Source organism: Tarenaya hassleriana, unplaced genomic scaffold (genome assembly GCF_000463585.1).
Source record: "Tarenaya hassleriana unplaced genomic scaffold, ASM46358v1 Cleome7, whole genome shotgun sequence".
Lineage (NCBI taxonomy): Eukaryota > Viridiplantae > Streptophyta > Magnoliopsida > Brassicales > Cleomaceae > Tarenaya > Tarenaya hassleriana.
In genome coordinates this window covers 1,152,805-1,166,856 of record NW_010969548.1, presented here as the reverse complement: position 1 = coordinate 1,166,856, position 14,052 = coordinate 1,152,805, and the positions used below count along the sequence as shown (strand labels likewise).

Genomic DNA, 14,052 nt, shown 5'->3' with positions numbered 1-14,052 from the left:
AAATTCCGTTGGAAAATTCCAACGGATATCGGTTGGAAATTCCGTTGGAAAATTCCAACGAAATTCCGTTGGAAAATTCCAACGGATATCGGTTGGAAATTCCGTTGGAAAATTCCAACGGATTGCGGTTGGAAATCCGTTGGAAAATTCCAACGGATGCCGGTAAGAAATTTTCAACGGAAAAATTCGTTGCAATTCCGTTGAAAATTCCAACGGTTTTCCAACGGACACCGATTTCTAACGACGAAATTCCAACGGATAAATCCGTTGGAAACGTTAATTTCCAACGGAAATTTGGCCATTTCCAACGGATTTACCCGTTGGAAATGACCATTTTTTTTGTAGTCAGTGCATGCACTTGTAATATTCTAAGCGTGTCCGAGCGGTCAAGTTGTGGATGACTTTCAATTTCAGGTTGAGTGTTCGATTCTTGGCTAGAAGAAAAAGAGATAATTTCTGAATCTATATAGTTCATATACAAAGGTTGTTCCCGTGCTGGAGGTTTACCTAGTCAGCACGTCCGAAAGATAGCAGATAGGGGTCCTCCGTTATAAGAAAAATATTCTAAACATGTGACCAAAAGTTAATAATAAGAAAGATGCGTTATTAAACAATAGACACAAAATTCTAGATTGTGTGGTTTAATTAGTAAAACTTGCGATCTAGATTTGAGTCTTCATTTGAAAAGGGATATTTACCTATATTTTTCCGATTCTCTGAAAAAATTAATTGGATGGAAGTTTCGTTGAACTTACGAATTACTAAAAAAAATAATAGGTGCAGCCATTCCATATTTTTGGCATTGCTCCATTGAAAAGCTTACTATATATATATATATATATATATATATATAATACACAACGGATAAATTTTGTTTTTATAATAAATTTAACTTATTTTTTGTATTGTGATTTCTATGTTATGCTTTAATGAACCAAATTGAAATGGAGAACCAAATGGGCATGAAATGAGAAGAAAAACGGTATAATCACTATTTTAAACTGGAGTTGCATGTTTCAAAAATCGGTTCCTTATATTTTAAAGAAAAATTCAGATTTGTGTGGTGGCCTAAAGCCCAAAGTAATAATATGAATGAAAATTACTATTTTTTATATAATGAAATATTTTCTGAGATCAATTTTCACTAAATTCTTGGATTTGAATCAAAGTAAAGCTCAAATTCAACCACTGCTAAGGCGATGGGAAACATACCGTTGAGATTTTACATCACCTCGACCCATCGTACCATAAAGTGTACCGATAGAATTTTTTTTTATAGAAACTATAAAGTAAAATAAGAAAGTTTGTAATTTGTAAATATTTATTATAAAATTATTTTTTTAAAAGAAAATTTATGAGGAAAAAACACAGAGAGGTGGAAAAGAAATCATTCTTTTTTTTGGTCCAATAGAAAGCGAAACCGCGTGGTGTCTTTTCCTCGACATTCACGTTGTACGAGAAGAAAATGCGTTTAATAAAACAACGGCCTAATTACGACCACAAAAATTGTGTATTTAGTTTAATTATATAATAATTAAGACATCTAATATTAGCTATTATAGTTGAAAAGAAAATGATTCTTTAATAGTTTGCAAAATAAAGCATCCAAGTACTAATCAAAACCGTTGAAATTAAACATTGGTTTTGTCTTATGAATGATGATATTTGACTGTTAATAATCGATTATATGTGAATTGGTTCCGTACCTATTAGACATTTAGCGTTTGATTTATGGCATATATTTTGGATTAAGTGTCAAGCAATATGAACGAAATAAATAAATTTCCCACAATAAACACTGGGACACATTTTTTGACTAAACAAAAATAGTTTAGGACAAAAATAGTTTATAAGAAATTATTATCCTTGGATATTTCGGTTTCGACGATATTTCATTCCCAACTTAAATTTTTTTTATTTATTTAATTTTATATCAATGGGTTCCTTTCAAATTTTATTCTATTTAGTTGGATTTACTTATTTTATTAAAATAATATTTGGTTTCTAAAAAGTCATATTTATTCATTTTTTATTATTTTAATATTTTATATGAACCCGATCAATTTAATTTTAAAAAATATATTTGAGTTGAATTAAATTCTAGACAAATTCCATTTCTGTAACGATAATCGTAAATGTCCATATAAAATATATCTTTGTATTTCTTCTTGGACCGTCGGCGTGCGTAGAGTCCTTTTGATCAGTATAATTAGAAGTTGATTATTTCGTTTAGTTTCGGCACTTTGAATGACGAATTCTGTACTTTGTTCATATTGACTCCTTGCCATGCGCTATCTAATAAATCCATCATTGAATTTATTTACGCTAATTTTGGATAAATTTTATAAAAATATATTGTAAAATGTTGTCCCATATATATATGCGCACCGTTCAACAAACATTGACCTCTGTTATATTAAAAGATGAGATTTTAAACCGATAATAGTATTAAAATTGAATTTGGTTTAAAACTGATTAGATATAGTTTTTAAATCAAATTAATTTGAATCCAGAGCAGATAATTACTATATATTTTTATTCATAAAATAAAACCATCGTGATATATATATTTGTTAGTAGAATGTAATTTAAAGCAATATTATGTTATAGCATTAGGAAAATAAAATGGATAATGGATATGATCCGAAACTTAACCTGATCGTCAGGTTGATTCATATTTTAACCGAGTTTAGTATGAAATGTAAGAGATACATTACAAGTCAACCTGTCCGAACAAAAGTGTACACGTGCATTAGTATTTCTTTGTCTGTAACTTTGGTTAGGTAACTTGAGTTACACGGAAACAAAATGACAAAAATGAAGGAAAAAAATCTACATCTCACAATATTATTAGCACCCTCACCCTAAGTAGTAAAAAAAAAATAACGTCCTTCCACTACAAAAATATAAGTGAATATATATAATTATATATATATATATATATATATATATATTTAATTACACGTTAAAACGTTCTAAATAATTCTAAATAAAATAAAAAGATCGAAACGTCCATTTCAAATGATGTATCGGACATCTTCAATAAAAAAAAAAAAAATTTAAAAGGTTTATTGGTGTTAGGTATCTGAATCATTGACGCACACCCTCAAACTACATTATTACATTCTGGAAAATAAAAAATTAAAGCTTTTAAAACTACATCTATACAGAACACTTTTAATAAAATAGATTTTTTTATAAGTACAAAATTATAAGATAGAAAAGATACAATCTTTTTTTGCAGACACAATTTGTCGAAAAAAAAGCTAATTTTATAAAATTGGCAAAAAGATATTATGCAACGGAGCAAAAACAAATTTTCGACTAAAATATGCATTCTCTACCTGTCATAAAAGCCCAAACCAAAACAAGGCCCGTTCAATGGCTAAACAGAGGTTGCGAAAGATCAAAACTGGGCTTTCTGGCACAATTCTTTTCTTCTGGGTCATTTTTATAATTTGTAAAACAATGTTTCGGGCCGAACAATCGACAATCCGTCGCATGAATGGTTCAGAGCATTAGGACATTTTTTTAAAGCTTCTTCTTCCGATTGGACACGTGGAAGAAGACCAAACGGATCTCAGATTACTTACTCATCCATTACGGTCTTCGTAAACTTTTTTTTTTTTTGTTAACGAGTCTTCGTAAACTTGCTACCGAAGCAAAAATCGATTTCGATACGAACGAGCGAGAGAGAGGAGGAAACAGAGACTTTCTGTCTGAAACAGAGGTGGTTTCAATAGACACGAAGCTGCCAAGTAAACCTGTAAATCCATGCATGGAAGACACGTGTCGTCTCCCCCTCCCCCTACTTAACACACGCCCCATCACACTTTCTCATCACAACGCAGAGAAACAGAGGGATTGAGGCTTTGATCCCCCGAGAGAGAGAGAGAGAGAGATGGGGAAGAACAGAATTGCTTTGTTTCTGCTTCTGCTTGTATTCATCCATGGAGTGATGATTATGACAGCAACTGGGTATGAAGAAGAAGCAGAAGAAGAATATGTGTGGGGAAGTGAAGGAGAAGGAGAGCAATGGGGAAGAGGAGAAGAAGGAGAAGAAGAGTGGGGAGGAGGAGGAGGAGAGAAAGGACGGTTCTTGATGAGAGAGTCAAGGCAAGTGATCAGAACAGAGGCCGGTGATATGAGAGTTGTCTTATCACCAAGGGGAAGAATCATTGAGAAGCCAATGCACATTGGGTTCCTCACCATGGAACCACAGAGCCTCTTCGTCCCTCAGTACCTTGACTCTAGCCTCCTCATCTTCGTCAGAAGAGGTCCCCTCTCTCTCTCTCTCTCTCTCTCTCTCTCTCTCTCTCTCTGTATATATATATATATATATGTAAGAAGGGTTTCTTGTTGCAGGTGAAGCGAGGCTTGGTGTGATGTGCGAAGACGAATTCGGAGAGAAGAGACTGAAGGCAGGTGACATCTACTGGATTCCGGCTGGTTCCGTCTTCTACTTGGTCAACACCGGCATCGGTCAACGCCTCCACGTCATCTGCAGCATCGACCCCGCCGATAGCTTGGGTTTGGAAACCTTCCAGGTAATATCAATTGCCGAGTTCAAATCATTAAGATTACATTTCCGTTGTATATTGACTGATATCACTAACTTGTAATCTGTATGTATTTTTGTATAGTCTTTCTACATAGGCGGAGGAGCTCACCCTCCGTCTATTCTCTCCGGCTTCGACATCGACACATTAGCAACTGCATTCAACGTAAGTAATCCACTTGTCCTAAGGATCATAAACAAAGATCCTCATCCATATATGGGTTTCGGAAAATTATGGAGAGTTCACATAATTTATATTGTTTATCTTGTTTTAGGTCTCGGGAGCCGAGCTGAGGCAAATGCTAACGGGACAAGTCGGAGGCCCGATCGTGCATATCGCGGGAGGGGAACGGGCTCCCGCATTGTGGACCAAATTCTTGGAATTGAGAGATGAGGAGAAGCATATGCATCTTAAGAGGATCTCGGGGATGAGCCGAGAATCCTCATCGGGTTATCGGGAAACCGAGGAACACAGCGGGTGGATGTCGTGGAGGAAACTGCTGAGATCGATGTTGTCTCGCGAGGGGACGAATAGGAAAACGCGGTGCGAGGACTCGTACAACATCTACGACCGGAAGCCAGATTTCAGAAACGACTACGGATGGAGCATAGCCCTCGATTCCGCGGATTACCGGCCCCTCAAGCACTCCGGGATCAGTGTCTATCTCGTTATTCTTAATGCGGTAACCCCACATATGAATCTATTCAGTCAATCACATGGATATATTGTTAGTAATTACATGATATCTGAAGAAGCATGCTCTGTTTTAAGTGGATAAGGCTGTACATTCTCATTTGAGATGATTTTAAACTGTCACATTTTCAGGGATCAATGATGGCACCTCACATGAATCCAACGGCTACCGAATACGGCGTCGTTTTGTCGGGGGCCGGCGACATCGAGGTCGTTCTCCCGAACGGGAAACTGGCCATGAAGAGGAGAGTAGCGGAAGGAGACGTCTTCTGGATTCCCCGGTACTTCGCCTTCTGCCAGATTGCCTCTCGGACAGGACCGTTCAAGTTCTTCGGGTTCACCACCTCAGCCCGGAGGAACCGTCCGCAGTTCTTTGTGGGCTCGAACTCGCTCCTTCGGTCGCTCAATATCCCGGAGCTGGCTGCGGCTTTCGGGGTCGATAACGATACGATGAGACGGTTCGTAGGGGCCCAGGGAGAGGCCGTTATTCTGCCTACGGCTGGGGCCGCACCTCCCGACGTGACAGAAAAGAAGGCAAAGACGAGTAAGGTGGCGAAGAAAGTGATTGATGGAGTGATGGGTCTCTTCTGATTTCTGAGAGGGGAAATGTCATGAAGTTGCTTTTATTTTTAGAGTTTTTTTTTTATAAATGTTTTTATGTTTCTCTCCTCTTTTGAAGTCCATGCATGCATGCATGTGTGTACGTAAAATACTTGTATGTTTTTTTTTTTCAATTTTCTTAATGCAAGTTTTTGGTGTTGTGGACGAGAAGACTTCATATCCACTGTAAACTACCGAGAGAAATTTTTTTTTACAAAAAAATCAAAGCAAAAAGAACACGAAAAGTGGAGAAACCAGACAGAAACTTGAGCTCCGGCTTTGAAGAACAGAACAAACGTTATACGAGAGTCTTCGTTGATCGGTCAAAACCCTCTCTCTGATTCGGTGACTTCACTTCTACCGAATCCTCGGCTGCAATCAGAGGCTTCACCTGTTAAGATCGACGGTAAACGCGAATTTATTCAGTGCTCTTGTTAACAAATAGCCCTATGAAATATTTATAGACTAGTCCAATAAAGACAGGCCATCTGAAGGGCCACTTTATAAGGCCATTATTAGGGCCCATTATCATGGAACCCATATATGATCAAAATAATGCCTTCGTGAATTTCTGTCTGTGACGTCAAACCCTAGCCCTAACGCACGCTTCTCTCTTATAAATACGCTCGCATCGTTTTGGGCTGTACCCTAGTTTTGCATTGTTTCGTCAGCCGCTCACAACTCTCCGGCAGTTTTTCCTAGCTCTTGTTTAAGGTATCTGAATCTGATCACCACATTTAGATTATGTTTTTTTCCCTCATTTCTCCCTTTCGTATTTGTTGATCATGTTCTAATCGAGTTGATCTGATGTTTTGTATACTGATTTGGTCCATTTTTGTTGTATGTTCATATAGTCTCTGTTCGCATCCAGGGTTTTTTTGTGGATTGTAATTGTATTAGCTGATTGGATCCTCGTTTGTACGTGATCAATGATAAAACGTTGGATTTTTTTTATTTCGGTGGGATCGTATTTTCGTTTTATGTTTTTGCTTAACGCGTTAACTATTTGAAATTGTGCAAGAATTTTTTTATAGTCAAATTCCGATTTATTACTTGTTGTGTTAAGTCTGTTTGCCTATAGATCCGAAGGATTAAAGTTGATTTTCAAAATATTCTTGTTCATAATGATCTGGGTTTTACGAGAATGACCGTGATTTGTTTTTCGATTCCGGGTTTTGTTCTCTAGCTATATTGAGATTGTTTGTTTTTTTTGCAATCTCCTCGAGCTATATTATATTCCTTTACCTTGAAACTGCTTATTTAGCTTCATGACATATAGATCTCTTTAAAATTGTTTGTTTGTTTAATCGTAGTAATTAGCCATGGGTAAGGAAAAGGTTCACATCAACATTGTGGTCATCGGCCACGTCGACTCTGGTAAGTCGACCACCACGGGTCACTTGATCTACAAGTTGGGAGGTATCGACAAGCGTGTGATCGAAAGGTTCGAGAAGGAGGCTGCTGAGATGAACAAACGGTCCTTCAAGTATGCGTGGGTGTTGGACAAGCTCAAGGCAGAGCGTGAGCGTGGTATCACCATCGACATTGCCCTCTGGAAGTTTGAGACCACCAAGTACTACTGCACTGTCATCGATGCCCCTGGCCACCGTGACTTTATCAAGAACATGATCACGGGTACCTCCCAGGCTGACTGTGCCGTCCTCATCATCGACTCCACCACTGGTGGTTTTGAGGCCGGTATCTCCAAGGACGGTCAGACCCGTGAGCATGCTTTGCTTGCTTTCACCCTTGGTGTCAAACAGATGATCTGCTGCTGCAACAAGGTAATGTATAATGTTTTACTATTCTGCAACTGTCGTATTGAATGTATTTACCTTGATCCTGTTGTCTTTATCTCTGTTTATATGTGAATCACCAGATGGATGCCACCACCCCCAAGTACTCGAAGGCTAGGTATGATGAGATCGTGAAGGAAGTGTCCTCCTACCTGAAGAAGGTTGGATACAACCCAGACAAGATCCCCTTTGTTCCCATCTCTGGGTTCGAGGGTGACAACATGATCGAGAGGTCCACCAACCTTGACTGGTACAAGGGTCCGACCCTACTCGAGGCTCTTGATCAGATCAACGAGCCCAAGAGGCCATCAGACAAGCCCCTCCGTCTCCCGCTTCAGGATGTCTACAAGATTGGTGGTATTGGAACTGTCCCTGTTGGTCGTGTTGAGACTGGTGTCCTCAAGCCTGGTATGCTTGTGACCTTTGCTCCCTCTGGTTTGACCACTGAGGTCAAATCTGTCGAGATGCACCATGAGGCTCTCCAGGAGGCTCTCCCCGGTGACAATGTCGGGTTCAATGTGAAGAATGTTGCTGTCAAGGATCTCAAGCGTGGTTTCGTTGCATCCAACTCAAAGGATGACCCGGCCAAGGAAGCTGCCAGCTTCACCTCTCAGGTCATCATCATGAACCACCCTGGTCAAATCGGTAACGGATACGCCCCGGTTCTTGACTGCCACACCTCCCACATCGCTGTCAAGTTTGCCGAGATATTGACAAAGATCGACAGGCGTTCCGGTAAGGAGCTCGAGAAGGAGCCTAAGTTCTTGAAGAACGGTGATGCTGGTATGGTTAAGATGGTTCCGACCAAGCCCATGGTTGTCGAGACTTTCTCCGAGTACCCGCCGCTCGGACGATTTGCCGTCAGGGACATGAGGCAGACCGTCGCCGTCGGAGTTATCAAGAATGTTGAGAAGAAGGACCCGACCGGAGCTAAGGTAACCAAAGCTGCGGCCAAGAAGGGTGCCAAGTGAGTGGCGATGTCCGTTTGAAGGAGTTTTTAGCGTTAGTCTCTGTTTGTTGTGTTAAGTTTTTATTGAACCTTGACGATTTCATGGTTTATAATTTGCTCTTCCATTTTTGGATTAATGTTCAATTTAATTTTCTCTGTTATCGCCCATCATTTTCCTCTTATGTTTGTTTCATCTTTTTCATTTGTTTGGTTTATTAATAGCAAACGCCATCGAGATTAATTTGCTGTAATTAAAAAAAAATGCAATCCACCTAACATGGTTATAATTGAAAATTGAAAAGAGAAATAATAAATAGGGTTGGGAAAATCGGCGGCCCGACAAAGAACAAGCGATGCAACGAACATGGAAGATATGAGTGCGGATTGTCCTGAGCACTCAACAACACTCGCCGCCGCCGCCGCCTTTGACAATCTCCGCGGTAGGAGCAAGCATCGGCACCAGCTCCTGCCCTTCCTTATTCGCCGCGATCAAGAACCTCCCCGGCCCATTGAGAGCCAGCAAGAGATCGTCATCGGTGGTCTCACCGTCCATTCCGTTCTGCTTCATGCTGATGATGAACACAAGACCGGGAGAGGCGGGAGGCACGGCCTATAGATCTCGAAACGAGAAATTGCAGAGCAGGTCTCGACGATCTTGATGTAATACATAATGAGAATATAACTATAATTAAGGAATATAATTCTCATTCTTATAAAATAATTTTTATTGATATCCGATCCAAATTCAAATCCAATTCTCTATGGATGAGAATATGAGTATGAATTATGATTAAGGAATACAATTTTGAGATAATTGTTATAAAATATTTTTTGTTGAGTCCAAATTCAAATTCAAATCCATATATTTTTTATATACTATGAAATGGTAGAATTATCAAATGAAATGGTAGAATTATCAAATAAATTTTGTAGTGATATATTTTTCTCTATTCACTATTGATAATATAAACCCAAATAAATCAAATGAATTTAGTGAGAATAAATTTTCAGCCATTAAATGTGCTAAAGAAATTATGATCTCTTTTCTTTCATTGAAAGTATTTAAAAACATAGCACCGAATTTGATTATATATACACATATACTTATATATTACATACTATATAATATAGGCATCTTGGATGCATATATATACACATCAGATCATGACTTTGATCATATAACACTAAAACATAATTAGATAAATTTTTTCATACTCTTGAGGAATTTAAAAGACAACACATCATTACAAATTTCAAATTGAAATAGAATTTATTTACCCAAAAAAAAAAAGGAAATAGAAGAAGGTAAATGCATTGAGCATTACAAATTCCGACTCATATTATAATGAAACTGGACAGGTATTTTAATGTAAATTTTGCATTACAATGAATGGAAAATTTTTAAATCTCGATAAATGGAATTTTAAATACTATTTTAAAATCTCAATAAATGGAATTTTCAACGGTGACAATAACGAGAACTATTCCAATATATGTTGAATACTTACCACTTTTCTGTCTGAAATTATAATAAAACATATAAACTAGAACCCACTTTAAAAAAAAAAAACAATAGCACTTCTCAGGTCATATTCCAATTCCAATTTTTAGATTCTTAATTAATTAAAAAAAAGTAGTATTTTTTTCCTTTGATGGGCCATTAATATTGGGTTTAAACGGATGCATTCGTATTTGGGCTTTTCTTTTGGGCCGATGGGTTTAATGCAAATTATAGGCCCATTGAAAACAATCGCCAAGGTCAATCATTTTTCAATTAATAAATCTTATCCATTAGTGGTGTTATATTATATCAACAATGTTAACAAATGGAATGAACTGAATATATGTGGTAATAAATATGACTACATTTTTTTTAATTAAAATATTAAGAAACAATTTATACCGACGTGTATTTCTATGGACTAATATAAAGGGAAAATGAATTGTTGTCCCCCCTCCCCCACACACAAAAATGATATTAATTTAATAAATAGAATTGTTTAATAAAAATAATATAATAAAAAGGAAATTTGACTTTTGGTTTACGAAGCCTATACAGCCACATAGTCGTTCATGAATGACAAAAATGTCTTGAAGTGCGATCATGCATGTAATCCACCATTCTTTTGAAAAAACATGTCCATCCATCCATCCATCCATCCATCCATCCATACATACATACATACATAGATACAAGGAAGATTGTGTGTGCAGGTGAGCTACTTGTGGGTATGAGACCACTACCAAAAAATGGGCCATTATCCCAAGACGCGCGTCACATGTGGTTAGGACAGGACAACCATCAACCTTGTCTCTATTCACGATCTGCCCAAAATTCTAACAATCAACTTATTCATTTTTTTTTTAAATTGACCAATAAATTAAGAAAAAATATAAACATTATTTTGTTGGGATGTGAGGTAAGAAAATGCATTATTGAGTTATATAATATAATCTAATATTATGCGTTTTTGTAATATGACGTCAAATAATTAATTCTCACATGGTGTTTGAATATATAGCGATGGGCCATCTATTTTGACGATTCGTTGACTAATTGATGCTGCGTTCTTTCCAATATAGAAATATTGATATAATTGATCCAGCTAGTTTGTGATAATAGAAAATTTTGAAGTATACAATCCTTTTGAACTAATGATACGACGGTCTATGCATGGGAGTTTTGGTTCATTTTATTTGTTGTTACGTAAATATTTTATATTATTGTCTGGTTGTTTCTTCCAAAAGATATTGATGGGTTATTTAAAATAGTTTTTTAGTTTATAATATTTATCCGTGTTTTACAATAATAATATATATTTATCTCGGTTTAATATCGGATTTTGACTTGAATTAATTTTTGGTTTTATTAAAAAAATATTTATATTTCTAAAAAATAACCTGTTTTTTGGATTATTTTAAATTTAGAATCAATTTGAATCGAATTTGATCAGTTTATTTTAGAAAATAATAATAATAATCTATAATTTTTGAAATTATTTAAATTTTATATCGAATTATATAATAGTTAATTTAATTCAAATTTAAGTTTAATTTAATTATGTGCATATAAACTGTCCTTGCCACGGGTGATAGGATCACCATGATTATATATATGAAAGTTATATATACTTTTCTACACATTTAAAGAAAGGATAAATTGTAAACAATTGGAAAATATAAAAAAAAAAAATAATGATAATCAAATTCTTTAGTCAATTATTTCCGGCAATATATCAATGGAAACATGAGTGCGTGTGTTGTGAGTGTGAACAGAAACATGTGACTCTTTTTTACGTTTACCAAAATGGGACAGAGGGATTAGGACTAATTATCTATTTAGCCAAATAATCGTTTTCCCGTGACATCGAAGAAATAAATTAATTTGCACTTCCTTTAAATATTATATCTTAGTTTCACAATTTTTCAATAACATTTTCAAAGAAAAATAACTTAGAGTACATTATATATTTTTAAAATAACGTGACAAACAAACTATATTTAAGATTTACTTTGCTCTTTTTGAGTTACAAAATGCTAAATATTTTTTTAAAGATAAATCTAGATTAAGAATCTAAAATATTTCATTACCAAAAAATCTATACCTTTTAATTAATAAAATAATCAATTCTAAAATTGCAGAGGAAATTTAATTACAGACTTTAATCTGTTAAATAAATATAATATTTTTTTATTAAACTTTAAAATAACGTAGAATTGAATGTTGAAGACCTAATTAAGGCACGATGAATAATTATTTTACCATTATTATGACATTTATAAAGCTCGAAATCTAGACCCTATGTTTTTACAGATTGAAATTAAGTCACAAAAAATTATTTAAAAATCTGAAAGCCCCCGTTTTTGCTCAATTGGATCAAACAAACACCGACGACATTCGACACTGCAAAAAAAAAAAGATCATAGATTTTTTCATGCCTATCCGTTTAAATGTTTTTTTTGAAACATGCAAACTATGTTTCCGTTGATTGCCATATATATATATATATATATACACACACATATATATAGTGTGTGTGTGTGTGTGTGTGCATGCAGATGTGCATGGTGAAACTACCACTCTACCAAACATATTTAAGGCAACCCAACCATTATGGCATAACTACCCACGAAACCAATGTAATAACAAATGTTAAGGAAATCAGGAACAAAAGCTTCCATAGATTTATAAAATGATATTTTTTTCATTAACGATTTCATATGGATAATGATAATGATAATAATAATAATAATAATGCAATTATTAGAAAAAAAATACATATCCAGTTTTAGTTCGAACAAAGAAACCCCCGTTGTCGGTGGGCAAAAAAAAAAAAAAAAAAAGAAATATCACTTGTCGCTGATTTGGTGCCGCGAGACAAGATTTGAGAGTGACATGTAGGAGGAGTTTTTTTTTTTTAATTTTTTGACATGCGATGATGCTATAATCTGATTTTGTTTGTCTAATTAATAACTAATATCGACTATTTTGGTAAGAAAAGTACCAATGATTTAATACCAATGATTAATGTTTTTCTTGTTTTTTCTTGTAATTTGTGATATAATATGTTTATATCAAGTAAATTTACACGTCTGATAAACCATTTAAATATTTTTAGTGAAAGATTTAGACAACCAAAAATCTTTTATATATTGGTTCATTATGATTTGAACCGAAAACAAAAAAAAATGATAGATACATATATGCCACTAAACCACATGCATGCATGTTCTCAATATTCTCTTGTTTGATGGCATTTATTTTATTTTATTTTAAATTCAAGAAATAGTTCTAATATGGAATGAGATAACAAACAATATAACAAGGACTAAAGGAAAAAAAACCAAGGATGTCACAACAACAAAATCATATATCACCAGATTTTGATTTTTTATTTATTTATGAAATATCAGTTTAATTGAAAATTTATAGACATCATTTGTTTTATTTATAGGCAGGCACATGTATCGACGCGATTCATCATGCTCACAATGCCTTAATTCTGTTTTTTTTTGTTTTTGTTAAAATAAGTTCTGTTTGAGTCAGTTTATATTACAAGATGAATATAAATATATATATATATCTTAATATCGATTTATGCATTATGATTTTTTTTTTAAAATATAAAAATTTAATAGATCCAACTTTCAAACCAAAAGAATTCAAATAAAAATAATCGAAAAACAAGTGAAAACCCAAAATACATTCCGTTGAGGATTGTGGTTTTTATGTAATTATTTATTGTTTGAGACGATTACGTAATTATTTTCAACGAATTGCGGGCAGAATGTCAGGGGCTACTTGGAAAACCGTGATCCTTTCCCTCTAACGATACCAACAAAAGTCAAAAACGACCTTTGTCTTTTTTTTTTCTCCCCAAAACATTTATTTTTTAAAATATAAGTCCAAAATAAATGGATGTGTATATATAAGTCCAAAATAAAGTGTGAATGT

The 14,052-nt window shown here is 34.9% G+C and overlaps 2 protein-coding genes across 2 annotated transcripts; both read left to right on the top strand.

Annotated features, from left to right (window-relative positions):
- Positions 1-3,830: 3,830 nt before the first annotated feature.
- On the top strand, positions 3,831-6,023 carry LOC104800613 (vicilin-like seed storage protein At2g28490). Its single transcript, XM_010523471.2, has 5 exons — positions 3,831-4,277; positions 4,366-4,547; positions 4,644-4,724; positions 4,834-5,241; positions 5,385-6,023. The coding sequence occupies exons 1-5, from the start codon at positions 3,902-3,904 to the stop codon at positions 5,841-5,843; spliced, it is 1,506 nt and encodes a 501-aa protein (XP_010521773.1). The 5' UTR covers positions 3,831-3,901; the 3' UTR covers positions 5,844-6,023.
- Positions 6,024-6,458: 435 nt separating this feature from the next.
- On the top strand, positions 6,459-8,765 carry LOC104800612 (elongation factor 1-alpha-like). Its single transcript, XM_010523470.1, has 3 exons — positions 6,459-6,566; positions 7,166-7,636; positions 7,732-8,765. The coding sequence occupies exons 2-3, from the start codon at positions 7,175-7,177 to the stop codon at positions 8,617-8,619; spliced, it is 1,350 nt and encodes a 449-aa protein (XP_010521772.1). The 5' UTR covers positions 6,459-6,566; positions 7,166-7,174; the 3' UTR covers positions 8,620-8,765.
- The last annotated feature ends 5,287 nt before the right edge of the window (positions 8,766-14,052 follow it).